Source organism: Coffea arabica, chromosome 1e (assembly GCF_036785885.1).
Source record: "Coffea arabica cultivar ET-39 chromosome 1e, Coffea Arabica ET-39 HiFi, whole genome shotgun sequence".
NCBI lineage: Eukaryota > Viridiplantae > Streptophyta > Magnoliopsida > Gentianales > Rubiaceae > Coffea > Coffea arabica.
The window spans coordinates 50,433,015-50,459,377 of NC_092311.1; the positions used below are offsets into that span (position 1 = coordinate 50,433,015).

Here is a 26,363-nt window from a genome sequence, read left to right on the forward strand (position 1 = left end):
ACGACAGATCGCCTGGGAGTTCAACGGCCCAGCATGAAGGCACAAGCAAATTCGTCAATTTGGATGGAGACTGAGCCTGGCCCAAAGAATAAAATGATGCCTACCCGATAAAAATTCAGAGTCCATGGGTTCTGCACTATAGATAAACCTGGGTCTTTGCTCTTTTGACCCAATCGATTGAGTAACATCACTAATCAAATGCAATTTAAAAAAAGAGTAAATCTTATATACACCGACGACAGTGTATACAATATCATCATTGGATTCATTAAAAAATAATATCAAATTAGAACAGCGGAACTTCATTCCTGACCACACTAACGGTATTATTGTAGTCCACTCTAGATTGGAAGCAAATAGGTGCATCATTCTTTTAGCTATTAGAAGCTGGATTGTCATTTTTTTAATTTTTTACATAATTTTTATGAATATTTTTCTTATTTATCTTTTTACGTTACATGTATTAAATCGTTACAATATATATATATATATATTTTTTACAAAAATTCCAGTTTGTTTATACAAAAAATTGTATCTGATTTTGGGTCAATGATGTGTTACGATTTGTGGACATGCTCATGAAACGAACAATACCTAGTTTCCCTTTACCAAAAAAAAAAAAAAAAAAAGTTTAGCTATTCACGGTAAAGACATTTGCAAAGCTAGTAGCATTAGAACAATAAAGGCTTTACTATTAATATTTAATAGAGACTCGAGAACTTGTTAATGATGCAGATTACCAAGTACCACCCGCTTACATAATAGAGACTATAGTACCACCCGTTTACATAATTGTAATTCTTCTCAGAATTACAATGCACATACTACGTGGTAAGTAATACAAATAAGGCCAATTGACTCGCGGATTTTGGCCTAATTGTAGACTGTAGAGCGAATTCTCTCACTCACCAAAAAAAAAAAAAACTAAAAATAAAGGAAGAGGAAAAGAAGAAACCCCAAGCGGGTGCTGAATAGCAACCTCAGCTTTTACTACCACCGACCATCCATTGCTCCAACCTTGCCCTGGGACTTGTCCCAAAAAATCCATTGCTATTTGTGTGTAGTTTTTTTCTGCTTTACTACTAATAATGCAGTGCAACTCCCCGTATGTTAATATTACTAATTATTAAGGGTGAAATTCTAGAATTGACCGCCTTCAAAGGTCTGACCAAACTGCCAATTAGCAGGGGCCACGCTGTAGCTGGTGACAGTTCTACCGTCACTTGCGGTGACCATAATTGATAGGCTCTGGCCATTGAGGTGAGAGTTGCTCTGCCAATTTTGACCCCAATTTCTGGACATGGTTTGCCACCCAGTTCTCGACCCTTTGATCGAAACCGTAAGGATATCTCCTGCACCCGCGACGTTGGTGACCAAAACCAAGTTGAAGAAGGAGTGGCCGTTGATTGTAAACCTGATACCTCCCTTCTTAGCACAGGGCACCCTGTCCACCAAACCAACACCAGAAGAGTAAAAAAGACAGAACATACCACACTGAATCGAACATTTTTTCGTAAAAAAGACTGGTAGTAGATGCCAAATGCAAACAGGCCCCCGCAGGAAAAAAGTTTTGTCGGTACCTTCGGTAAGCGACGGGCACGATCCCGGCACGATATTGAGCAATTTGCAAGAAAGCTGGCTCGGCGAGGTCGAAGTGCTGGCGGGGAGGATTGCACCACCCGCCATTGTCATTTGGCAATGCGAAGTTTGGCGGGCAAAAGTTTGTGGCGGTGACTGTGATGGTGCCACCCAGACACCATTTCGGGTCGCCGTCGCATCTCATCTCATAGCAGGCCCCGCAGGTTAAGCCATTGTTGAACAACGCCGTGCTGAGAGCTGCAGTGTTCGTTCCGTACCCTTGACTGTACAGGTTTCCATATCCACATGCACCCCCTGCATTAGTTACCGACCAACATTTATGTTGATTAATCATCAACTTTTTTTTTGTACATTTTCAGTAATTAAGAGCGGCTACCGGCTAATTTTAAAAGATATTGTACATACCCATAGTCCCGGAAGCGTCGCCGCCACCGTAGAAGGTGGCATGGGCACCTTGCCAACCTCCATAATCAGCTTTGATCAAACTGAACTGTAGGACGAAGGCAATGATGATACAAAAAAACGCGAGCAAAGAGGAAATTTTGTTTGCCATGATAATTGCCATGATGTTGATTTGCAGCAGTAGTAGTAGTAGTAGTAAACAAGAGAGTAATTAATTAGGTTAGGCAGCTTGATGAGCTGTGGAAGTGAAGGGAGCAGCGTATTTATAAAGAGAACTGGGAAGTGACCAACACAAAAGGCGAAAGGGGAGACAATGGATAGGACGACAGCCGGCCAATCTCCAGGACGTGAGGGGAGATCGAATTAACCTTCAAACTAGCTAAAACAACAATTATCAAGGGGCTGGCTGGCTACAATTTTAATCATACTCAGCTAATCAAGGAAAAATCAACAGCACATGCAGATGTTCTGGTTGGGCTGCACCGACTGGCAACTGCTAATATTTGTGGGTCCTGAATCCGACCCAGCCACATGCCGGACCGCTTTTTTCCTTTATGTATTATGCAGCTCCAAGCGTTCTCAGTTTTCTGTTGGCCACACATGCAATATTAATAGTATTTCACAATCAATATTATGTGTCTTTTTCAATTTTCTTTATGAACTACAAATAAATGAACTGGGGCAAAAAAGTTGATGAAATTTCATACTAGTTGGTAGTAATTAGTACTACTATTCATATTATTATTGTCGTGGAAGGTTCTTTCTCTTGGTCTTTCTTTCTTGTTTCAAATGGCTAAGATGTGTAAAGCTGAATTAATTCTGCAATTTTCTGGTAAAAGTAGTTGAATATGCATCGAGAACAAGCGTGCAGCAGTTCTGGGTTTATCATAATTCGTAGCATATATCGATCTATCTGTACTAGGAATCTTCCTTCGTTTAAAGATTAAGAATACATATGTACGTGTGACGTCCTTTGAAGCCCATGCGTTGTTATGCAAAGGTAAGATGCCAGATTTATCCTTCTTCTATCTTTTAGCTAGTCACAATGCAAAATGTTATGATCCAGATCATGCACGATTATCTCTCTTTACAGCACGAGATTCCATCCTAGCTAGCTTTAAGGTCGGCTATAAAAAAAGAAAAATAACAATAATAATTAATGTGCAAGTAAATTACGATTATAAAGAAATTCTGGACTAATTAATGCCGTCAGCTTTGAATAAATATATAGTAGTATTACGGTAGTTCCATGCACCATTAGGATATTCTTGGCGTTAGTAATGGACCATTGTTGAGACTGTGGACCGGAGAGTTGACTGACTGAAACCTTCTTGTTCAATGTTCATATATATCATGATTTACCTTTTTCTCGATTTGGGATTTTAATGCCGAATCAAAATTATTTCACTCCGGGCGCTTAAATTCGATGATTATTTTTTGGTTTTGGAACTGCATGCATGTCTTTTTGTGTGTGAACTAAACATTTTATTGCAACTTGGAAAATGGCCCTTGTTTTTTATATTTGAAAGCAGAGAGGGAGGATTTGTCCAGGAGCTGCCTTCAATGTCGCATTTACCAAACCACATACATGTTAACTGTTGAGGAGGCAGTAGTTTATGAATGGATGCTGCAGCAAAGCCGAAATATTAGTTAAGCCAAGAGCATGCATTGGAATAATTAGGAAATTACTGTCAAGGTTCCAAAATTCTGCACCTACTACTGGACCATGCACGCAAACGATATATATATATAGGTGGTAGGTGGTAGGTGGTAGGTGGTGGGGGCCTACCCCTCCAATTTTCTAAGAGAGAGTCATGGACATGAAGGCTGATATGTCAGGTTCTTGTTGGAGGTTTGGGTCACAGTGATATGCCAGTTTAGATATATTCAATTATATAAGCATTAAGCTGGCGGGAGTAATTGTCGAGACTCTTCACAAATTTGATTCACAAAATTCACGTACTAATTTTCTTTTGGGCGGGCAGCTGCTATGAGTTCACAGAATACAAATCTTGCGCATATTTAAAGCATCCAACTGCAAAATTTGCCTTGGAGTAGTAATCGATGTGCCAGAAGCATTTTTCCGTTTTCCTTTCTTTGAGGGAGGAATTTAAGCGGATACGAATCCGATTAGGCATCACCAACCAATCCCTTATCAATCGATGTGCCACTAATCTTAACTCATGGACCTCCACCACGTTAGCAGCACATGCCATTTCCGGAAGGAAGTGTCCTCATTCTTCGAAACAAAATGCATCTATTCTTGTGTTGGTAATTACTTGAGAAACAATCACGAGGTGGTAGTGGTAGTGGTAGTGGTAGTGGTAGTGGTAGGTTCCTTTTTAACTTCTAAAGCTGTGAAATGCTGAGGACTTGAGCTCATTTCACCCGATAGACAGAGAATGTTATGCATCTCTGAGCAGCCATTCGCTGAAGGGATTTCCAGAATAATCACAGTATGTTCTTTTTGTTGCTTATGCTTTTTTAAATCACTAGAATTACACATCAACTGAACACACAGACTTTCCCCGCAGTCCACCAAGAATGCCTCCTTTATTTTCCTTTTCTTTTTTTTTTTTTTTTGATGCTTCGTATCCTTGGCATGAATGTGACTCTCACGTGGGACAAAATTTAGCAGGCACTAGGCAGGCATCTCCTGGTCTCCATTCTTTGTCCTGTGTCTACAGTCACCAGCGATGTGATATGTCCTCAAGACATTAGTCTCAGGCAACAAAGACCTCAACAGTGATGGTTTTGTATTAAAGGTGAGGATGACTAGAAGCGAAATGCAAACTGCAAGGCCAGATACATCATACATATTCAGTCCGCAAGCAGATCCATATTCATTTCAGCCATTTTGGACACATCACTTTCGAGTGGTTTCCTGGCTCTCTTCTTGCATCATAAATGTCACATGGTAAACAATCTTGTGAATTCCGATCCAAGCATACGCTTGTCCAAGATAATGCAATTCACGATCTATATCCATAACAAAAAATAATGAGGACCTCCTTATCCAGTGCTATATTAATAAAACAAAGTGAACTAACTTCCCCATCTATCTATGAGACTGGAAAGTTATTCTGTCCACCAATGCCACTGCTTCGAGATTAAAATCTCTTCTGGAAGTGCCTGCTCTGGGCCAAACTAAAGTATCAAATCACGTGAAGCATGCTAAACACCAAGCACCACCATTTCATAGCACACAAATCTTCAACCTCATCAGTCCAGTTATGAATTCAGATCCAAAGAAAGCAATAAAAGGCTACAGTACATAACTCTTTATTAAGCACGAGACAAGCACATGAGCAAACCAAAAAGTTTGGCATCAAATGAAGCAGAGTTTCATAACCGATGTTTGTTTATGCATCCACATTTTTCTTGTTTTGTAGTTTTGACAGAAGAAACGAAAACACAGAGAGCCTCGATCAACAGGAATCGTCTCACTAGCGTCTGAATTTGGGAATCAGCAGACATTGCCATTAGAAATATATAGTTAGTTGTTTAACAAAAAAAAAAAAAAAGAAGAAGAGTGAGAGAAACATCAAGGAGTACATTGTGGCTGAAATGGTTGGTGTTCTTTTGATATTCATCATAGCATGATACTATTTAGCGGGCAGCACCTTCTCAAGATTGTCAGAGTTTCAATTTTTCATGCTGTGAAAAAAGCAAAATTTGACTTTAACCTACGACCATTGCAGCAGTCAAAATGATGGCCTAAGACACCACAACATTATGCATCTGCTGCAGTTTAATATACCAACAAAAATGAAACAGATTAAATCACTATTGATAACACAATAATACAAGAGACATTATCAACTACTACAATGTGTTATTACCATGTAGTAGATGATACTCAAGTTTATGTAGGAGGTACAACACGCACCTGCAAGGCAAGTCCGAAATCATTTTTGCCCGATTTGCCTCTTACTTTCATATGCAGCGAAAAAAAAAAATCAAAAAGAGACAACAATAGTACAACCGACTAATTATTTAGTGCTACATTAGATCATTAGTAAAGCTCCAAAATACAATTTAACAACAAATGTTTTGGCACTTTGGAGTCAAATAGGAAGAAAATTAGAATAATCTGGCACACAAAAAGAGAGACTAATGGGTTTATTGTAACTGGTATTTCAACCGTGAACAGTTTACTTTTGAAAAAGTACAAAATGATAAATTAGTATCCATTGTGGATATTAACTAAATAGAACTAAATATTTGTGTTCAAAACTAAAACAAAAAGAATCAAAGGAAACAGCTCTGGCCTACTCTAAACACAGTAAGAGGTCCATTTGCTTGCCTCTTTTCTTAAGTTCCAGGCAAAACAAGAAGTTCAGCACATGCTTGGATAGTAAGCAGATAACTTCTTGAAAGTTGCCGGGTCTTCAATGAGCTGCGCAGCTGATAGTTGTGCATTGACTTCATTCCAATCAGTGTAGCAGCCCCAAACCCGAACTGCAAGCCTCCGACACTTCGGAGAAGGGTGCCTTAAGTAAGTACGGTACCACTCAATAACATCACCCTTCTGAATGCTTCCAAGTTCCATTGCTTCCTTCTCGGATAAGTCAAACATATACCTGTGGATCAATAGTCCTTGCTGTTAAACTCAATGCGACTCAGAATAGCATCTTCGGCTACTGTATTCTTAACTGCTATTTGGCTCCCTTAAGTAATCTTAATGCCTTTTGGTGATATTGGCCTCCCAATGGTACAAATATAAACAACCTTTTACTCGTGACGAGGTGGTTTCTATGACGTCTCTACATGTGACCATCAGAAATTTTTAGAAAGGTAACAACGCCTTATTTCTGTACGTTTCAAAAAGAACATTCTGTACTTCAAGACCTACAGGAAACACAACTGACATTGTACCCCCGGCAAAAATGCCAGGCCAAAATAACACAAAGACCACAACAAGATCACCCATTTTACCCCACCCTTAATCCCCTATTGTAAAAAGATAAAAGAGAGGGAAAAAGAAAAAATGGATAGACTATTAACTAAAGATGACAATGCATAAAAATGTATTTGTGCATTTGCCTAAAGAGAAAGAGGCCGTTTTACATGCATCTAGGTAATTAAATGGAATCCAAAATGTGTAATTGTACATGCAAAGTTTCTTACGAAACCAATTAAATCACTGTCCCTAAAAAAAAGAAAAGATTCTTTACAGCTCCAGGAGACATGTATGAAGCTAGCATACCTTTTATCAACTATTTGACCCCAAAAACGATTTGTTTCATACAAAAGAGATGGATCTTTCTCCAAAAGCTTTCCCATCAGACCACTCTTGTAATTTTCAAAAGATTCATTGTCAAGTCCCTCCTGAAATGCAAAAGAATTTCCAACATACAAATGCTTGTGTCAAAAACCAACAACCAAATGCAGTATTAAAAGAAAAACTTAGACCTCTTACAAATCATGCCAAACTGAGCACAGAAGAAAGAATATATCAACAATATTGAAATCATCAGTTAAGATAATGTCCTAATCAAGAAAAACATAGGCAGTGAGGACAAGAATCTGACCATTCTATAATCTAACACTTCATATTTATCCCTTCTTTTTCTCGCTATCCTCATCTTACCTCTTAAATTTTATGATGGAAAAAATCCCACCAAATTACTCACAAGATGTATACAAATCATCAAAGGTGATTAATTCTATCCATTACAGCCTAAGTAGTTTCATATGTCAAATGCATGCCAGATAAAGAACCATTCCCCAGAAGGGGTCACCAACACAAATCACTCGAGCATGAAAAAATTAAATCTTACCAACATCTCTTCTATGCCATTTATGAAGTTATCGATCCTCCCTTGCAAGTACACAGGATTATACTCAGAAGATTGAACACGAAAACAAAACCCCATTATGCGGTATGTCACACGTGGGCTACAGTCGACGACATAACCAAGCTGCTCCTTTGTCCTAAGTTGAACACAATTGGAGAAGTAAATTAAGAGTAACAGACAATTAACCTATGGAAGAAATTCCTTTCACAAACAAAGAGAAATATGCAAACGTTTTCTTTTTGTTTTCTTTTTTTTTTTTTGGTTTTTTGGGAATTGGGGGTGGGGGGCGGGGGGTTGGATTGTGCAGGAAGGGAGATAATGACTAAAAGAACATTGCCCTACCACGGCTTCTCATTTATATTCATGTCAAACGGAACCTAAAAGCTCCAAAACTACCACCAAGGTATAAATTTCATATACCTGAGCTGATTGAAAAGTGGTTCTTCCACAATTTCATCAAACAGATCTACTAGTGCTTTCAGTTTGGTCAACCCAGACTCCAGTTCCGGTTCAATCTGGTAATATAGCTGAAAGCAAAAGCAAAACCACCACACAACAATAAAATATACGAATTTCAATGCATTGGATCCAATAGAAAATTACCCACAAATAGGTCCATTATGTTATTACCTCAACCACAGAGTTCTTTTCCAGTTTATTTTTCACTCTGATGTCTCTAACCAGATCAGCACCAGAAGGGAGACACATTACACACTCCTTGTGCCTCATCTCAACAGGGAGTGCTGGTACAGAGAAGTTACTTTTGAAAATGTTAGATATTACAACTGCTTCTTCTTCCAATAAATTGCCATGGCAAAGGCCCTCAATATAGAGCTGCAAGAAGACAGGTGGCAATCAATACAAAGCCTAGAAAAGCAATGCTAAACTTCAAAAGAGCTGCTGCCTAGCGATGATATAATGCAAACCACAAAACATCCAGTATAATGGGTCATAACATATCCTTGTTCACTTTCTACGGCACCAGTAATGATGTACTCCCTAACTCCCATAAGAGTTGGGAATAACAAGATGCAAATCAGAATATACACCTCCTTTGATGCCAGAAGTCCGGTAGAACAACAAAGAGGGCTTCATACTTGAAAGAGCAGATCGCCCATAACCAGAAAGTTTTCTGGACCAAAATCTTCTCCGTTCAACTGGTGAAGTCAAGAATTGATATTTGACTCTCCTATGGTTGAGAAGTGGACTGCATTGTCTGTCCCATCAACCTCAAAGCTTATCTTGTTCTCAAATGTAGGAGATGCAATGCCAGACTCTTAATATCCTTACTACACAGGGATTATAGTACTAAGACATACCCATTTGAAGGTAATAGACGCATTATACTCCAAGCTATAGATGTAGTTTAGTAGTTTATTTTCCTACAGAGGGACATCATCAACTTTTTTAACTGACTAAAGAATATCAGCACCATTAAAACCCAAAGGCTGTATCAATCCAAGAATTTCTGTTAACAACTAACGGAAGCCAGGTTTTTTTAGGGCTGGAAGCAAAGGCTGAACAACGATATCTCATTTACATCCACTATGCTGCATACCTTCATTTTTAAAATAAGAAAGGGTATGAACTTTGGCTGAACAAACTTCATTCATTTCACATATTTCAAAGTTTCACTAACACATTCAACATGGGAAAGCATTTTCCAGTCCGTTAAAAGCAACAAATCTTACCAAAACAATTATGGTATAAAGGAAATCAAAGATCATATAGCTATGGAATGTCCGAAGTCATTGAAATACTTCATGGAAACGAAGAATTTTCATATTTAAATACCAGACCTGGGAAAGAAGATCTGGAATGAAAGCCCTTAAGTCAGAAAGGGACAAATCATTCAACAAGCTCAACTTTTGTTCTACATCCCAAAAACTCTGACACAATGCTTGCAATCTTAAGTAAGATGAATGGCTCAGAGGCTTCATGTTTGTGTTCTTTAAAGTCCTCTCAATATCTTCTTTAATAACCTGCAGCACAGTCCAAAGCACAATTCAGGAAAGGTTATACAACAAAGTACGCTGTCCAAAATGCCACAATAAATTTGAGGTCCAAACCAACAAGAAAATGCCCGATAAGCAGAGCATAAGCTACAAAATTCCAATAAAATGATGAAAGATAAGGTTTATGCTATAATCAGTTCAAGAGTTCCGGTATCAGGTGCCACTCTTACTTCTTTCTGACTCTCTCAAGTGGTTCTGTACCTCTTTGTAATTCAAAAAAGGTCCCACTATTTTTACCAGATTTTCTTCCTCAGAAAAGACCAAAAGAAGAGCTAGTGAAGAACAGAAAAGCAGCACTTTCTTGGGAAAAAAAATCCTGCTAGAACTTGCACCAAATAGTTACGATATCCAAGAATCCATAGTTTTTGCACTATAACAAGCATAATGCAATGTAATAACACAAAAAAAAAAAAGAAAAAGAAAGACCCATACATAGAGATATATAATTTTCTGTTTGCATACACAGTAGCACATAATATAGTACGTATGTGAGGAAACCCATCAGTGACTGGTTGGTTGACGCAGAAAAGTAAGAAGGGTATGACCATGGATATAACCTTTCTCTGACCTGGGATTGTTTAGAAGAATAAATGTAATGAAGATTTTTTCATGCAAGCTGTTATTGTTGTTAGTATGAGATAATGGATCAGTCTGTTGTAGGCTTTTTGACACGAAGTCAGAAAGTTCATTGTCTAAATTCACCTTTGATTTAAATGAAGCAAAGAATTTCAGGATTTTTTTTATGCAACGAAGAATAAATCAATAAGACAGTGGAGAAGGCCATTTGCTAATTACATTCTTTTGCATGGATGTATAGATATAATTTTCCATATATCATCTACGGTCTCTACATAAAAAATGACACCAGTTTACTTTTTTTGCCTTTTTTTTACACTACCCAGCACCCACAGAGATTGTTCTCTCTGATAAATGTTCCCAATAAGGGCAAAGTCAATGATGACTCAATATCTCATTCTCTGATATCAAAGAATCCTACTCAAAATATATGTGTTTGCTCCCCCGTACATGATCCTATAAAGTATCAAGATAAACAATTAGTTGAAGAAATGAAGCCCACATTATCTCCTTAAGACGTACCATAAAACGATCATCCTTTGGTGAAAATGATTTCGTCATTGTCAAAACCTTGAACAAAAGAACTGGAAGCTTATCATTGAAACCATAGACCTTTAGCTCCAGTTTGTCCCCATACAACGACACAGAAGTTTCTAATTTTGCAACACTTGCCTGCATTAAAAACATCAAAAACTACCAATTACACTACCCAATACACTTATCATGCTCAAAAGTTTGAAAAAATCCAAAAACAAATCTTTTTGCAACTAAAAATTAAGAAAACAACCTGATACACAATCTCATTCAGCTCATCTTTTAGAAGAAGCACAAATAATTCAGTCAACAGAGCATTCTTCAGATTATCGCAACCCCCATTTAATGTGACGCGGAAATACGTATTTGCACGAGGAAGCTTAAAAGTCTTATCAAGCTTGTACCAAAACTTGATCAGTGGCTCATCCAGAATACATTTTGGGGTAGACACACCTGCAAGCTTACCAGATGCACTCTCTGCTCGAATGGAAAAATCAACTGGAATAAACTCATTCTTCACAGGAAGATGCAAAGCCATGTCAATTTCTGGAGGGTCCAGCCATAATTCCATCAAAGAAGATGGAATATCTTCCTCAGCATACTTTGAACCGAACCATGGCTCATTTTGGACATCTGTCATCAGAGGAGAGACATTTAATCCAGAACTGAAGCATCCTTTTTCTAATATCTTCCTTTTGATAGAAGATGGCCATTTCAAACTGCTTTTTTCTTCAGAAGGATTTATCTTTTTTTTTTTAATGAATTCTTGTACACTATGAATAAACTTCTTTCCCTATGAAGCAACAATTTTCCGGAGCTATCCTGACAAGTTCCCCTTCCCCTCGTTCATAACTAGCCTCACATTTTGACAATCCTTTACATCATCAAAGAATCAAGTTTTGCAAATGAAAAATATTTGAAGCATGAAACAAATTTTTCCATAGCACTCTATTTGAAACATGAAAGAAAAACTCACCATGTGATTTGTTAAATGACTTAGTCACTATATCAACTCTCATATTTTCAGGCCTGAAGAAATCCAACACATGCTTTATCATCTCCTCATCCCATAGTTTGTAAGCATAGTCACCATAAATAACATGATCTGGAGGATAAACAAGCAGATTCTCTGCAGCAACAAATTTTCAAACATGAGACAGGTAATATATAGCTTTTGCAAATAAAGAGATGCAGAAAAGTTACATTTGCACTGTTGAACAGTACACACAAAACAAATTGGCAGATAGTAGGGTGAACAGGAAACGCATTTTCCGTGATGTAAAGTAATTCTCTATATTCATACAGATAAAAGTTAAACTTCTGTCCATCTCTCATTTAGTAGACCTTTGAGTGGCTAAAAAGGTCTAACTTTTTGGGAGAGCAAGTCCATCTAGGTCAATAAATGGTTAAGCTATAGAATGGGCAGTCACCACTGGCCTGGTACGCAAGGGAACAGTCTGCAAACAATTCTATTCATTCAAAAATCTACAGATTCTACTTGTAGCTTTTCCATCCAAGATTTGGGTAATATAGGCTAAGAGGATATCTTTGTGAATTAGAAATATATCAGAAGGAGAGATTCTTAATAGCTTTTCGGATAGATTCTTAATAGCTTTTCGGAGAGATTCTTAATAGCTTTTCCTAAGTTCTAACAATCATCTGATCAAGATTTAACTTTTAACATCTAACCATAACATCAAATTCCAATGAGCTTCTGAACAGTCAACTAATGACTAAAAAGTTAAAGAAACTATTGGGCTTGTCAGCTAATTTTACCATTGACATATTTTCGGTAAGACATAGTAATATCAGGATGTTACTTTCATGCATGTTAGTTTAGTAAAAGCCCAGGAATAAAAGCTCAATAGATGTGAACCAAGTAATGCCGGAAGATCCAAAAGCAAATCTAACTTTGACATCCATCATTACAAAAGAGACAGTAGACTAAGTGGTAAACCAAGTACGTCTATAAAACTAAAACTAAAAAGAACATTAAAACCAAAAAGTTGACCTGCAAGCTCTGCAGCATACTCATCCTGAGGTTGCTCCTCGGCAAATTGGAAATCCATACTTCCAATATCTTGGAGTTCCCTAAAAATCCATTCTTGGGGCGAAACTTGACGCAATAACTTGATATATTGATAAATAAAGCCAATAACCTCAAAGATCTGTACCATCAGCATCAAAAACTTAATATCATGAATACTTCACAAAACAATTAGTATGCACCTCAAACTTGTGGTCCATGGCATAGAATGAAATAAAAACCAGCTTTGCTCTCTTAAGAGAGCCAAATTGACAACAGTATTTCAGCATGCAAAGCTAGCAACTTGGCAGCAGATTTTCAGCAGGGAAAGATGTAAGATGTTTAGCAGAATGTCTCCAGATCATCAGTTTTGTGGTTGGTAAAGGCAAGAGATTTCATTTTGGTATATCTGGGGCAGAAAATCAGCTTGCTCAGAAAGTTTACCATCTCTTAATTATTACAGGGAATCGGCATGCTCTGACATCAGAATTCTTAGAAATACAAGCAACAGAGCTTCCTTGGTTCATTTCAGACTAGACATTCAGGATTGCGAAGCGGTGATTATCAAACAAAGATGTAGAAGGCAAAGGATGAGGGAAATACAGAGATTTATATACACCAATAGTTTTTTGCTAAAAACCTTGACACAAAGGCTAATAGAAGGAGAATTCCCCCGTACAGCAGTGTAGCCCACAGGGACCCCAAGAAGATGACAATTTTGTGTAGACAGCTGTATGTGATTCAATACTGACTATAGATAATTTAAGAAGAGCATACATCCAAATTGGTGCTACAAGAACAAAAGTTAGGATGATCTTGCCAAATAGACTGTCTGTTTTTACATCATAAGATGGCTGACAAACTTTTGCAAGCCCCTTTCAACTGAAGTGGTACATAGAGATGATGCTATATATGTCTTTTTGCTTAGTTGAAGGCTATCAGGAAGGTCCCAAGGGAATTAACAAATCTTGGAATACTAAACCCCAGTTTTTGCTGTCAGCCAAGTGGGAGGAACCCAACAGAGTGCATTTTGACATAATCAAAACCGATCTTAGAGAAGCAATAAAACTCTGATGCTCTTAGACATTTTTTAGATTCAAACCCCTACCCTTCCTGTATAAAAATACATGGATGGGTTTGTTTCCTGCAAATTTGCACACTCATAAAATTTTTCAAATGAAATAAAACTACAAATGATTTAGAAGGGAAAAGCATAACGAAATAGTGAAGAGAAACCAAGGAAACCCATGCATGCACCAATTGTAAAATAGCTAAAATAACATGTATCTAGCTCCTTTACAATTTTCAGACAATGTTTGGGAAAATTGGAGGAGTTCCTCGATTGCATCAAAATACAATAGTAAAGGACAAAATACCACTTCATTTTTATAATTTCTAAAGAAAAGAATCCATGCAATAATTGTATAAACAACTTGGATGGACTTTCTAAGGCAGCTTGGACTCCACTTTTGTATACAAATGCTGTGCTTTGTTTGCAATAAAATGCCTAATCAGAGACCATGCATTAGTTGTAACAAATAACACAAACCAAAATCACCAGCTGCCATCAACAAGTTCTAGAATTGCAACTAAAAAAATCTGCATGAGCATGATAGGGCATTCCCTGGTAACAGGTAACATAAATTTCTATAGTCCAATATAATTACATGGACCTCTGTCCAGTTAAAAAAAATCATTGAGCATTTTCTTAAGCAACCCACCTAACAAGGTCAAGGAGAGACAATCAACTGAAACTTGCATTAAGAATTTAAAAAAAAAAAAGATTTTATATGGAGCAAGCCACATCTTTCCACAAGAAATATCAAAAAGGGGGAGAACCTACCTTTTCCAAGCCAGAGTCAGTGAGGTGTATGGACATGCCAAAAATGTAGACCATTGTGTTACGCTGCATTCCTTCATCCCCAACACCAGCAGAAATAGATGTTGCCCAGCCTTTAGCTTTTAGAGAAAATAGCAAACTACCCCTGCCCTCTGAGCGTCACAAGCAACCAGTTAAAAGTGATGTGAGGTAAAGCAAATATACACGTAAACATGGCATCTAAGACAAGCAACACTTTGGAAACTTCGAAGATATGTTTGATGAACTCTAAAAGTAAGTAACTTTCTAGTAAAATACACAGGTCTATCTGTTCCACCAATAGGCATGCAGTACATAATCACTTCAATCCAGAAACCAAATTTACAATGTGATATATGATACTTCGTAAGAGGTTAAACAAAGCAGGAGGGAACAAATGATAGCCTCTTGATTAGCTTCAATCATTAGGCCAAGAAGCCATAATTATCTCCCCTCAATGCTTGGTGTCAAACACTTGTCTGGAGATCAAATTCAATGGCAGACTAGAAAAAGAATGAAATTATGAAGACGAAGTTAATTGCATACAGAATAGTTATCTACAAATTTTCCTACGTCAGTACATCTAGCAAGTGTTTCCCTCTCTAATTGAAAAGGCACACAACCGTATATTCTCGAACAAAAAGAGTAGGTGGGTCACAGATGAAGAGCATAAGATGTATACTTAATTTTCCTAACAAAAAAAATGGAGAAAGGCGGAATGGACAATGACTCAGCATCTCATTGTTTCTAATTGAGAAGATCATTAGCTTATGTGCAGACTCCTCACCATGCCCAAGGAGATGAGCCAGGTAATCTTCAGCTTTCTTCAAATACTCATGTCTGAGAGAAGGCAATGTCCATGACAAATCAAGGATATGAACATCTTTAACAGCTTCTAACCAGTAAAGTTTACCAGCTTTCCAGATAGGAAGTTCTGGCACGGACACTTCCTTTGTATGAATACCTTTCTTGATACTGCTAAATAATTCAATCACCCAACTTTCAAGTACATCAAGACTCTCTGCAGCAAAGAAAATAATATCAGAAAATATTATTTGAAGAATTCAATTTCTACCCTTATAACCCTACGTATCACATACAAGTCTAAAGTACTCATTGCTGAAAAAAATAAAGCAGTTGAGTATTAACAAGAAATTGTAGTAGACTATAAAGTAGTACAAAAATGAGCTGTGAAGACACTCAAACTCACCAAAAACTGGATCGAGTGAAACAGTTTTAAAAATGAAGGAAAAAGAAAACAACAAAAATACTGTAAATAAATAAATAGCAGGCAATGTTCATCTAAGTGCCAGATCAATAGCTGCAGTTCAAGGCATCAAAACAGAAAACATTTTTCTTTTCTTTTGACAAAACTAAAAGTCCATCGCAAAAGTCTCAAACCCTACCGCACTAATTTTTGCAACTGAGTAGTTATTCATAACATTTATTCTATAAAAACTAGAGTCATGACGAAAGTTCACTAGTGCATTCACATTATTTAACAAAACATCACATTAAAATAGGCTTAATATGCAAAATTAAAACCTCATTCAACACAGTATGTATTATATAACTCAGATAACTTACCTCCCCCTATTACAACTAGTTTCATTGCTCCAGCATAATAATTTTCATTGTATAAATTCAAAATCCGTTCCCGCAAATTGATTCCTTTCTCCATTGCATCAACCAGGCTCTTTTTATTCCCTTCACATTATTAAACAAAGGTTATAAAGAAGAGAAGTCCACATAAAGTTTGGTCAACAAAATTTGGGTAAGAAGATCAAAAGCTTACCCCAAAAAAATCGATTAAATGGATGACCAGGAGTAGATGTATGGCATTGTAGTTGTTGCAAGCGGCAGGAATCACTTTGCAATACCTGATTGAATTCTACATCCAGATCACATGATGCAATAACACTCAGCCTCAGGCCAAAAAGCCAGCAAGAAATTCATTAAGAGAAAAAGAGCTTATGAATTGACAAATTTATATAAGATTAAAATACCTGAATCAACCGCTAGCACCTCCCTCTCCATTGCTTCAGCTTTCACTAAAGGTGAAATGAAAAACTGAGAGAATCTGAAAAACAAAGCAACAAAATTGGTTAACTTCCCAATCCATAAAAAGAATATTGCCTTCACGATTTAAAACTTAGTTAAAGGAGAAGTTGATACTATGTTACCTACAATCATCTATGAAAAGAAAAGTGAAGTAAAGGAAAATGGAAATTACTTCTACATTATTCTAACAAGGAAAAAACTTGAAAATGGGCAATGATTGGTGATTTTTGACATATTCTATAACTCACTCATTTCCTACAAAAGTTGGATTCGCAAGACATATATTGCAAAAAGATGCAGAAACATTCTGGAGTGGGAAGTTTTTCCTACAAACTACAAACACACAAAGCTAAATTATCTTTCCCTCCTTTTCGTGAGTCACCTGTGAAGCTAACAGTAAATTTTCTAATTTCCACCAGAGACTGATGCACTTGTAATAATAGTATTTTTCTTAGTTCCAGAGCTTAGGTTGTGTAAACGCTTGCTTTTTTAGCATAACTTGGTAGAAGCACATAATTAGGAACTAAAGTTTGTAGATTATGCCTAGTAAATATTGCTCTATGGACTATAGAGTATAAGAAATCGTCATTTACCTTCTCAAGGCACCCTTGAGAAACTCTCTATTAACTTCAAAATGGTAGCAGGTATGCTCTGTTTCTGTATATGCATTTGATGATCCCCCGTGCTTTGACAGATAACTATCATACTAACAAAGAGAAAAGTCAAGCTGCAAAGCCAAAGAATTTTCCTAATTCATAGTAAATGAAAATTCAACTCTCATACAACATGAGGTTAGATCTCTCTCTATTGCAACTAGAACCCTTTATGCCAAGAAAAAGACCAATTCAAATTAATGAACAAACCTCATTTTCATCTGGAAAATCAGTACTTCCCATGAAAAGCATGTGTTCTGCAAGAAACTCACAAAAATAAGTATTGTATACGAACTCCAGCCCGAACCCAAACCTTCCCCTCAGAACCAACAAGAGAATGCCAGAAAAGGCCCTCTCTTCTTCTTCTTCTTCTTCTTAAGTGCCCAAGTTGTATTGATGAACAAGAACGAGTACACAAGATTGGGGAATCCCCAAGCATTAACAGCCTTTTTACTTCTTTAAGAGCTAGGCTGGATATCAAATAACCAGGCACCAACATATGCAGTTTGTTGTGTGGGATCAGACGAATACTAGAGTAAAAATTAGCACTCTTTGGACCAAGCAGCAAAGCTTACTTGGGAAAAATATCATATTTTATGGTTGGTACATAAACCCCAAAAAAAAATTAGAAGAGCTACCTGAATTAACGTGACCTCCGTTCATGATTAAGAAGCTTTGACGATTAATCTTACACAATAACCTTTTGTGTGACTTCGAAACCAGTATTGTTAATAACATTAGATCTCAAGCTAAAAAAAAAAAAAAAGAAAGATAGGGGGAAAAAAGAAGAGAGTCATCTTGATACCCACGTTTGTGCTATTAGACACATTTAATGCTAACCCAGCTGAATAACGCATGGCAATATTTAAACTTAGACCAATTGTTGACAGTTAACACAAACCTAGGAAATGTGCTAGACCCTGCGCCTCACAAGGATCCGCAAAACTGCCCATACCAACACACATTGCAGCCGCTGCCTGAATTACCCAAAAAAAAAATCATAATTATGGACTACCGATAACCAATCTCACCAGAGAACATCACAATAACCTATAAATAAATTGGTTAACATAGCACTGAAACCAAATAAAGCTTACTTTTTTCTGAGAAACACCTTTCTTTTCTTTATCTTGAACAATCTCGTCTTCTTCTTCGTCTTCGTCGTCGTCGTCAACTTCATCATCATCTTCGTAGTCTTCACTGTCTTCGGCTTCGTCGTCGTCTTCGTCGGCGTCGGATATATGACGGCCTTTGGCACCATCCGGCGCTCCGTCGCCCTCGGAGTAAATCTCAGGATCGTGAACTAGAAGAGCACAGAGGCCATTGGAGAGTTGAATATATCTGTATAATCGCCTATCGTTCGGCGACTTTATCACGATGTGGTCCGATGAGAAAGTACAACCGGCGATTGCCATTCTTTTACTTTTTTCGAATTGGGAGAGAGAGCGACAGGAAAGAGACTTTCAGATGCCTGAATACGATGTCGTGTTGCTGTCTCTCCCTTTCTTTGTAATGGTAAATAGGTAATTAGCTTGAGCTTGAAAAACTGCCGTCCAACCTCGGCCGTAGTCCGGTCTGGTACTGCGCAACTGTAGATGTTTAAGTGACCAATTGGCGGCCTCTTAGAGGCGGCGAGCAAATATACACAAGGACTCCCATGTCCATGAGGGCTCTCTCTCTTTTTTTTCTTTTTTTTGTTTTTTGTTTAATGTCTGTTTCCATTCATGCCCCCTTTGAAGTTACGGTGCCTTTAATAAAAAATTACTTTTGAATATTAAAAATATTTTTAAGGTATTTGATGAATATCATTCGATAAAATTACGAGTAGAACTTTTACTATTAAAAATATTTTTTGCAAAAACTCAAATTTGATACTTTTAAAGTGACTTTTGTAATTTAAAAAATAAAACATTAATTTTAATCATTTTATCATATACTAGCCACTAAATTAAAAAATAAATATATTTAAAAATTTTTAAATTATATATTATCCAATACAATAAATATTTATTGAATTATATTTCTAAATAATATACTTAAAATTATTTAAATACATAATAAGTATTTTTATTAAAATTTTTATTTAAAAAGTATGTTTTAATAAGTTACTACAATCCAAATGGGCCTTAGTATTTATGAGTTTATCTAATTTTTGACCTGAATGAACTAAAATCAGGCTTTTGCAATTTTGGTACACGTGCTGTGTTAGTTCTGAAAACAGTACTCAGTCCAGCTTTTCCCAAAACTGCCAATTTCACCACATACGACATTGCTCATTTACCTTTTTGTGGGTGTTGTATTTTTTTTATAGAAATAAAATAATTTTATCAATGAGATTGTTGGTTTTTCTCTGGTACCATTTGCTTGACAAAGTTTCAAGAAAATTTCCGACTAGATTGAAAGTTTTCACAAATTAAGCTAAACTATGTGCAATCTCTCTCTAAAAGTCCAATTTACTTGACAATATGTTGGTCTGATAAAATAAGACTAACAATAAATGCATGCGCCGCAAACGTATTAGTATTCAACCATTGGGAGATCTAGGGGATGAATGCATAGTTTTTGGAGAATTTGTGAATGAAATATGGATTACTTAAATAAAAATAATTTATAAATGAATTCTAAATGATCAAAGCATTCTCATAATAATGTGAACTTTTGTTAAATAAAAAATGCACTTCAAAACATAAAAACGTATATTTAAGTAAGTGTAGCTACATATGTACACATTTAATTTGATATACAGTGCACTTATGTATGCTTAAACATGTACACGCGAGTACTAATTCTTCATAATGGATAATTTTACTTACAACACAAATTTCTTTTACAAATTTATGATCAGTAACTTATGTCTCATTTATGATTTTTTCAAAATTTATACCATGGATTGTAATTCTTGAATTTTTCATTTTCCCTTTTACAAACACATTTTCAAATACGAGAATCATCTTATGTTTGAGCTTCGTTTTATTTTACAAAGGATTTTTTTTTTTAAGTTTGAAGCATAGCTCAAATTTACAAAAAAAAAAAGAAAAAAAGAAGAAGAGCGAAAAGCTATGTCAAGTTGAACTGTGTGTTGACTCGTCTGAGTGAGAGTTGATGAAAATTTCTACAAATCACAAAGTAATCATCGTATAAATGATAAATGGTGAATGGAGTTATTCAAACTTTTACTTTTTTTTCAAATTAGTATAAGTGATGCATAAAGTATCATGATAAAACTAGAAAAATGTAAGAGAGTCATGAGTAGTATGAAATAATGGAGTGTAAGTGGAAGGTTACAGGTTTGAAACATCTACTTACACTAAAAAAAATATTAAACAAATAAAAAATTTTTTTTAAAAAAACTAGGCAAATGTTATTTACACAAGAATGCAAATAACATTTTCTCTAAAAATAAAGAAACATTTTTGTTATTAATAGATAATAAATGCATAGAAAACTTAACGATTCTAAATTTGCAAATTTGGACTTGAAAAAAATCTAGATTGGAGTTTCAAGTATACCCAAATTAATTTAGGGATAAATTGAGGTTTATAAAATTTAGGGATAAAATTTGACAATTTCACTGATCTTCCCTAAGGTTTATAAAATTACACTTACCTCCCTTGGTAAAATTGTGAGCCTAATTACTTACATAAAAAATTACTCATATACCCTAAGACATTATGTCTTATGGAAACTAATATCTAACGATTGAATAATTAGAGCATCGATCAACTATTAATAAGTGTTGAGAATTTCTTTAATAGTGAACAGTGACTTGCAATTATAAAATAAGGCCAATTGATTTACTAAATGGCGCTATTTTGTGATTGATATAACTTGAAAATTATTAGAAACCAATTGTACATAGTGTGATAAGAAGGGTTTTGGGTAAAAAAAAAAAACATAGGAGAAAAGAAGATTGTTCATGAGAAAAAGAAGACTGTTCATGAGAAATTTTTTTTTAAAACTCTTAAAACTGTAATAGTTGTAAAGTAATTTTGTTGAAGTAAATGAGAAAAAAGAGAAAATATAATTTATTTTTTTTTTTTCCAAAATCACAAAAATCAAAGTAATGTTAAAAGCGATGACTGGTCCATTTTACCGAATCATGTGATTGTTAGTATAGTTTTATTGCTTATTTGTGTTGTCTAATGTATTGAATGTGAATCTTTTAATTAGTGAAATGCATGCGTTGATTGTTTATAATTTTTAATAATTTTTATTTTTTTACTAATACAACTTATATATATGTATAAGGGGTAATTATGGGATAAAAGTTTAATTTCTCTCTTTAAAATACTATTTTTAACGTTCCTTTTTTTAATTTGGACTAATTTTGTTACTAAAATGTTAACCTTAGAGGAGGTTTGTGTAATTGTACAAACCTCAAGGGTGTCTAGTGAAATTTTCAGGGGAGGTTTCTGAAATTATCCGTTTTAATTTAGTAATCATTTCCGTAGTTGTGTCTTCATCCGTTTCGAACAGTGGCTCGAAGGCGAACCAACTATCCTGGCGAACCGTTTGGTTATTTCGACCCCATTTGGGCCGGAGGTTGAAGGAGACGTTCCAATCCAGTCAGCCCTGCTAACTTGGTGACATCAACTTCTCTCTCTATCTTTCAAATGTTCAATATATTTTAGGGTTTCAATTTCATACATTCTCGATGGATGTTGACATCGACGTCGACATAGCCCGGTGGATTCTCGAATTCCTCGTACGGCAACCCCTAGACGACCGCATTGTTAGCTCCCTGATTAGCATTCTTCCTCCCACAAACGAAAATTCAGGTCTCAAAAAGTCCCTCCTTTTACGACGAATCGAATCCGAAATATCTGCCGGTTCGGTCTCCGAGAAGATCCTTGATATCCTCGAGCAAATTGAGGAATTAGACTTCCAGGACAAGATTAAGCAACATTCTGACCTAATCAAGGCCGCCTATTGCTCGGTGGCTGTGGCTTGTACTGCAAAGTTTCTGAATGATAAGGACGTTGATAGTAAATTTAGGTATTTCGATGCGGTCAGGAGGATTTGGAGAGGGAGAGTGTGTAAAATGGAGAACGCGGAGAAGGTGGGTTTGATTTCGGAGGAACTGAAGAGTTGGAAAGATGAGCTCGAGGCTGCCGTGTGGGATGAGAGTATTTGGGATAGTGTGTTGCAGAAGAGTAAAGGCCTTGATGCGGTTGGGGCGGTTAGGCTTTATGTTCGAGAGGAAAAAGATGATATCGGGCCTTCTTTTCTGGAATTAGTAGCTGAGGCATTGAGGGCTGATGATAAATTAAAGGGGATTCTCGGATTCAAAGGGACCCATGGCGGGGCAATTCAAAGTTCGGGTCCTAGAGATGCTAATAGAGGTGAGTTTCGTTGCATCTGGTTCATATGTTTAGCTGGGATTAGCAAAAAGTTCAGAAGATGATGATTTTTATGAATGCTGTAGCTTTATTTGTCATTGAATATGCATGATTTATTTTTTCCCTTCGGTTCGGACTGTATTGATTTTATTAGCATGTTTAGGTGGTTGTTTCTCAATTCATGTAGAAGTGCAGAGAGCAAATGTTGTTTCCGGGCGGAAGCATGTTGCTTCTAAACGAATCCGAGGTGCTCCATCTGGGATGTCTAGAGGTGCTAAGATCATAGATGGTGACACTTCTGGAGCTGACATTTCTGGCAAAACGTTTGATCTGCCATCTACTCCTGAAGTGCATGAAGTGCAGGAAGCTCTTAAGTCAAGTTCGTTGGACCTAAAAGCTGTGGTAAAGGATCCCCTTCCTGATGCTTTAAACATTGCTGATACCGTGGTTTCTAGCATTGAAAGAAAAGATGCAGGTAAGCAGCCTGTGGAAGAAAATCATGTTGGAGCAAACCCTTCCATTGCTGAGAGCTCTGGAGCTGTTCAAGCTAATGAAGGGACTCTGGGTAATCATTGCTCTGAGCATCAGAAAGATGCACCAAGACAGAGTTTAATGGCACGAAGCAGCACTGCTCGTACTTTTGAGGTAATGTGTTATTTACAATTCTGAATTACTGTTGGATCTCCTATATCTAGCGAAGTAGATGGCTATCAAGTTTTTGCCTTCTGAAAAAGGATACACTCCAAAATTTCGTTATCTAGTGGTTTAGATTTTTTTGGGTTCTGGTCTGATATATTTTAGGTTCCAAGTTGTATCTTTCTGGCTATACATTTTGACTTTGTTTCGAGGTTTGTGCAATTTTGTCATAGTTATGACGTATGAGCTTGGTTCTTACTCTTCTAAAGTAATTAGGGGTTTAATAACTTCATGAGACATAATCTAAAGGGATGAAAGATTGGCATTCTGCATTCATTACATGCCTATCAATTTTATAATGATCATTATAAAACTTAGTTATTTGGGATGCCACTGAACTTGGCATCTTCTTTATGTACTGATAAAACTTAAAATTCCCTTATACGAGAAGTACTACTTGCCTGCATGATCTGTGATTATGCTTCTGGTTAGAAACACCTTACCATTGTTGCTATTTGATTCATTGATATGATTGCAGTGGCTGGCTATATGATTCACTCGGTATAGAATTCTCTGTTGTCCTAGTTCCGTGAATTTTTATTACTATTTTATTTGATTTAGTGTGAGACCAAGATCTATTTCATACTTTACGGGATGGATGGAGTCTGCTAATTCTCCTATTCCTATACTAAGGGCTGCACTTGTATGTTCAATAACAATGGAGCTCGGGAATGTTGCCTTTGGAGAAAAATATGGGCATTGCAATCTTTTCTAATGGTAGTTGTGGGAAGCAATGAAAGGCTCTGTTTGAGACGATTAAAGATTGGCTTGGGTTCCTTGAACACTGTAATAGACTGATAGTTAATCAAGGATTGTAATAGTTGTTTTCTTCTCTCCCATGTTAGTTCTTGTCCGTCTACTTTTGCCAATCCAAATGTTTTCTTCCTTTACTTGTTTTATCTCAATCACCTAGTTTGACTGATAGAATCAGTGAGATTAGATATGTATGGGCTTAACATGTTCTTGTTCACATCTGTAATGCATAGATTCATCATTTATGAGCTATGGCGTCGTTTGTTCTTTCTCAATGGATTGAACTAGGAGCGTATATGATAACATGAGCATAGTTTCTGATCAGTCAGCTATTGGATTTAGTAAGATACCTGGTTGACTTAATCACTGCTTTTCACTTATACTGTTCTCCAAGACTCCAACTAGGAAATTTGACAGGTTTCTTTTTTTTTTGAGAGTTATGTAACTTACCTTGATTATGCTGCATATTCCAAAAACTTGTTTTTTCCTTTCCCTATTTTTCTGCTAAATGTTGTTGATCTTGGATGTACACAATATTGGTTCCAGGTATGGAACTTTCCTTTGGATGTGGAATTTTATTCTTGTTAAAAAGTCTAAATTGTTTTTCAGTGGGACGATTCAGTTGATGCATTGGCTGGAGATTCACCAAATCCTGGAAATGGAGTTCAGTTACCTAGCCCAAAGAGAAGGGTAGTTTCTCCTTTGAAGAAATATGAAATCAATAATATGAAGAAAAGGAGAAAATTTAAGAGATGGAGTACATCAGAAGAAGAGACGTTGAGGATTGGTGTAGAGAAGTATGTAAATTATTGCATTCAGACAAAGCATTACAGTTGATTTCCATTGTCTTACATGGCTTACCATTTTGCTGTGAACATGATTTGTTATTTGGGTACTCAGTGGCGGCGCTTTTCTTCCAATCTTGTTCAATCACATCCTACTTGCGCTAGAGTGATATAGGACACATGGTTATGTCAGACTTGCTCAAGTTCTAAAACAATATATTTGTACTGACCTTGTTGCAGGTATGGAAGAGGAAACTGGAAAGTTATTTTGAATGCATATCGTGATGTATTTGACGAGAGAACCGAGGTAAATGTTCTGCAAAATTAATCTTCTTGGCACTTGGCTTTTAATGTATATTAATTACCACTGATTATTGTCTCTAGGTTGATTTGAAGGACAAGTGGCGAAACCTAACACGCTAATGCTAGCTTTTGAAGGAACTGATTTGCTGTTTGTTTTAGCCACAGATATGTGCTTTGTATAGCTTTTGTCTTTTCATATCCCTGTTTTCTCCATCTGCTGTTTTGAGACATGGCAAACCAGTTCACTGGCTTCTAGCTCAGCGTAGTACTATTTTGGAGGAGCAATGGATTTTTGTATGCTTTTGTCTCGTAATCAAGTGGATAGTCTTGTAGTCAGGATTAGGATAGCATAATGATGTAACCAACAATATTAAAATGAACATCTAAGTAATGTCTATAAGGTTTTTCACCTCTATCTTTTTTCCTTGATTTTTGTGTGATTGTTTGTTATTTAAGCGCCTTTAGCCTTTTCTGCTACTCTTGCCTCAAACCACATGTTTCTTATTGCTCGTCTACACAACTGGGCGCTGATATCTTCTCTTTAAACGCATGCTTCTGACCGATGAGGGATTATTAACTTCCTACTTGCCTGCCTGTCCAACTCTCTGTCTAATAGGAAATGGTGTCGCCCTTAGTTCTTTAGTTCAAAATTACGATGTGGCATTTTTACTTGCGCCTGAATTTTTGCTTGGGATTAATTTACTCTGTGCTACTCTAACCACGTATCTTCCTCTGTCCGATCTCATTATTCGCCACTATATCGCTGCTACTTTCTATCTCCATCGTATCACAACCCCTTCTTCCCACTTTTCAGCATTTTCAGTTTCACCCACGACACAAGGCTTCAAACACCCAGCGCCCTCATCCCCGGAATCCTCTGTCCATTATATCTGTCTATTTTTCCTGTCCACTTCCATTATATCTATCCATTTTTTCTGTCTAACACAAAACTACGTAGTTCC

At 36.5% G+C, this 26,363-nt stretch overlaps 3 protein-coding genes across 3 annotated transcripts; 1 reads left to right on the top strand and 2 right to left on the bottom strand.

Moving 5' to 3' along the window:
• Window positions 1-666: 666 nt before the first annotated feature.
• On the bottom strand, window positions 667-2,287 carry LOC113712155 (expansin-A2). The gene is made up of 3 exons (XM_027235450.2): window positions 2,005-2,287; window positions 1,581-1,893; window positions 667-1,444 (listed from the first exon to the last, which is right to left on the bottom strand). Exons 1-3 carry the CDS (start codon window positions 2,162-2,164, stop codon window positions 1,141-1,143), a joined length of 777 nt encoding a protein of 258 aa, XP_027091251.1. The 5' UTR covers window positions 2,165-2,287; the 3' UTR covers window positions 667-1,140.
• A 3,808-nt stretch (window positions 2,288-6,095) lies between these two features.
• LOC113712166 (nardilysin-like) lies at window positions 6,096-19,092 on the bottom strand. Its single transcript, XM_027235459.2, has 19 exons — window positions 18,623-19,092; window positions 18,427-18,502; window positions 17,736-17,782; window positions 17,466-17,578; window positions 16,818-16,891; window positions 16,607-16,702; window positions 16,399-16,518; window positions 15,599-15,832; window positions 14,797-14,945; window positions 12,939-13,095; window positions 11,904-12,056; window positions 11,181-11,560; window positions 10,916-11,065; window positions 9,602-9,784; window positions 8,433-8,636; window positions 8,223-8,329; window positions 7,785-7,938; window positions 7,211-7,332; window positions 6,096-6,584 (listed from the first exon to the last, which is right to left on the bottom strand). Exons 1-19 carry the CDS (start codon window positions 18,938-18,940, stop codon window positions 6,341-6,343), a joined length of 3,081 nt encoding a protein of 1,026 aa, XP_027091260.2. The 5' UTR covers window positions 18,941-19,092; the 3' UTR covers window positions 6,096-6,340.
• Window positions 19,093-22,033: 2,941 nt separating this feature from the next.
• Window positions 22,034-25,814, top strand: LOC113712180 (uncharacterized). The gene is made up of 5 exons (XM_027235480.2): window positions 22,034-22,867; window positions 23,028-23,509; window positions 24,923-25,110; window positions 25,339-25,405; window positions 25,483-25,814. The coding sequence occupies exons 1-5, from the start codon at window positions 22,180-22,182 to the stop codon at window positions 25,519-25,521; spliced, it is 1,464 nt and encodes a 487-aa protein (XP_027091281.1). The 5' UTR covers window positions 22,034-22,179; the 3' UTR covers window positions 25,522-25,814.
• Window positions 25,815-26,363: the final 549 nt, after the last annotated feature.

Coding starts and splice junctions, on each gene's coding strand:
- LOC113712155 (XM_027235450.2), bottom strand. CDS start 2,164: ATGGCAATTATCATGGCAAACAAAATTTCCTCTTTGCTCGCGTTTTTT. Junction 1,894..2,004: donor CGACGCTTCCGGGACTATGG/GTATGTACAATA, acceptor TAACTAATGCAG/GGGGTGCATGTGGATATGGA. Junction 1,445..1,580: donor GTGCCCGTCGCTTACCGAAG/GTACCGACAAAA, acceptor TTTGGTGGACAG/GGTGCCCTGTGCTAAGAAGG.
- LOC113712166 (XM_027235459.2), bottom strand. CDS start 18,940: ATGGCAATCGCCGGTTGTACTTTCTCATCGGACCACATCGTGATAAAG. Junction 13,096..14,796: donor CTGACTCTGGCTTGGAAAAG/GTAGGTTCTCCC, acceptor CTGATGGTACAG/ATCTTTGAGGTTATTGGCTT. Junction 9,785..10,915: donor CAAAGGATGATCGTTTTATG/GTACGTCTTAAG, acceptor ACTGTGCTGCAG/GTTATTAAAGAAGATATTGA.
- LOC113712180 (XM_027235480.2), top strand. CDS start 22,180: ATGGATGTTGACATCGACGTCGACATAGCCCGGTGGATTCTCGAATTC. Junction 25,111..25,338: donor TTGAGGATTGGTGTAGAGAA/GTATGTAAATTA, acceptor ACCTTGTTGCAG/GTATGGAAGAGGAAACTGGA. Junction 25,406..25,482: donor TATTTGACGAGAGAACCGAG/GTAAATGTTCTG, acceptor TATTGTCTCTAG/GTTGATTTGAAGGACAAGTG.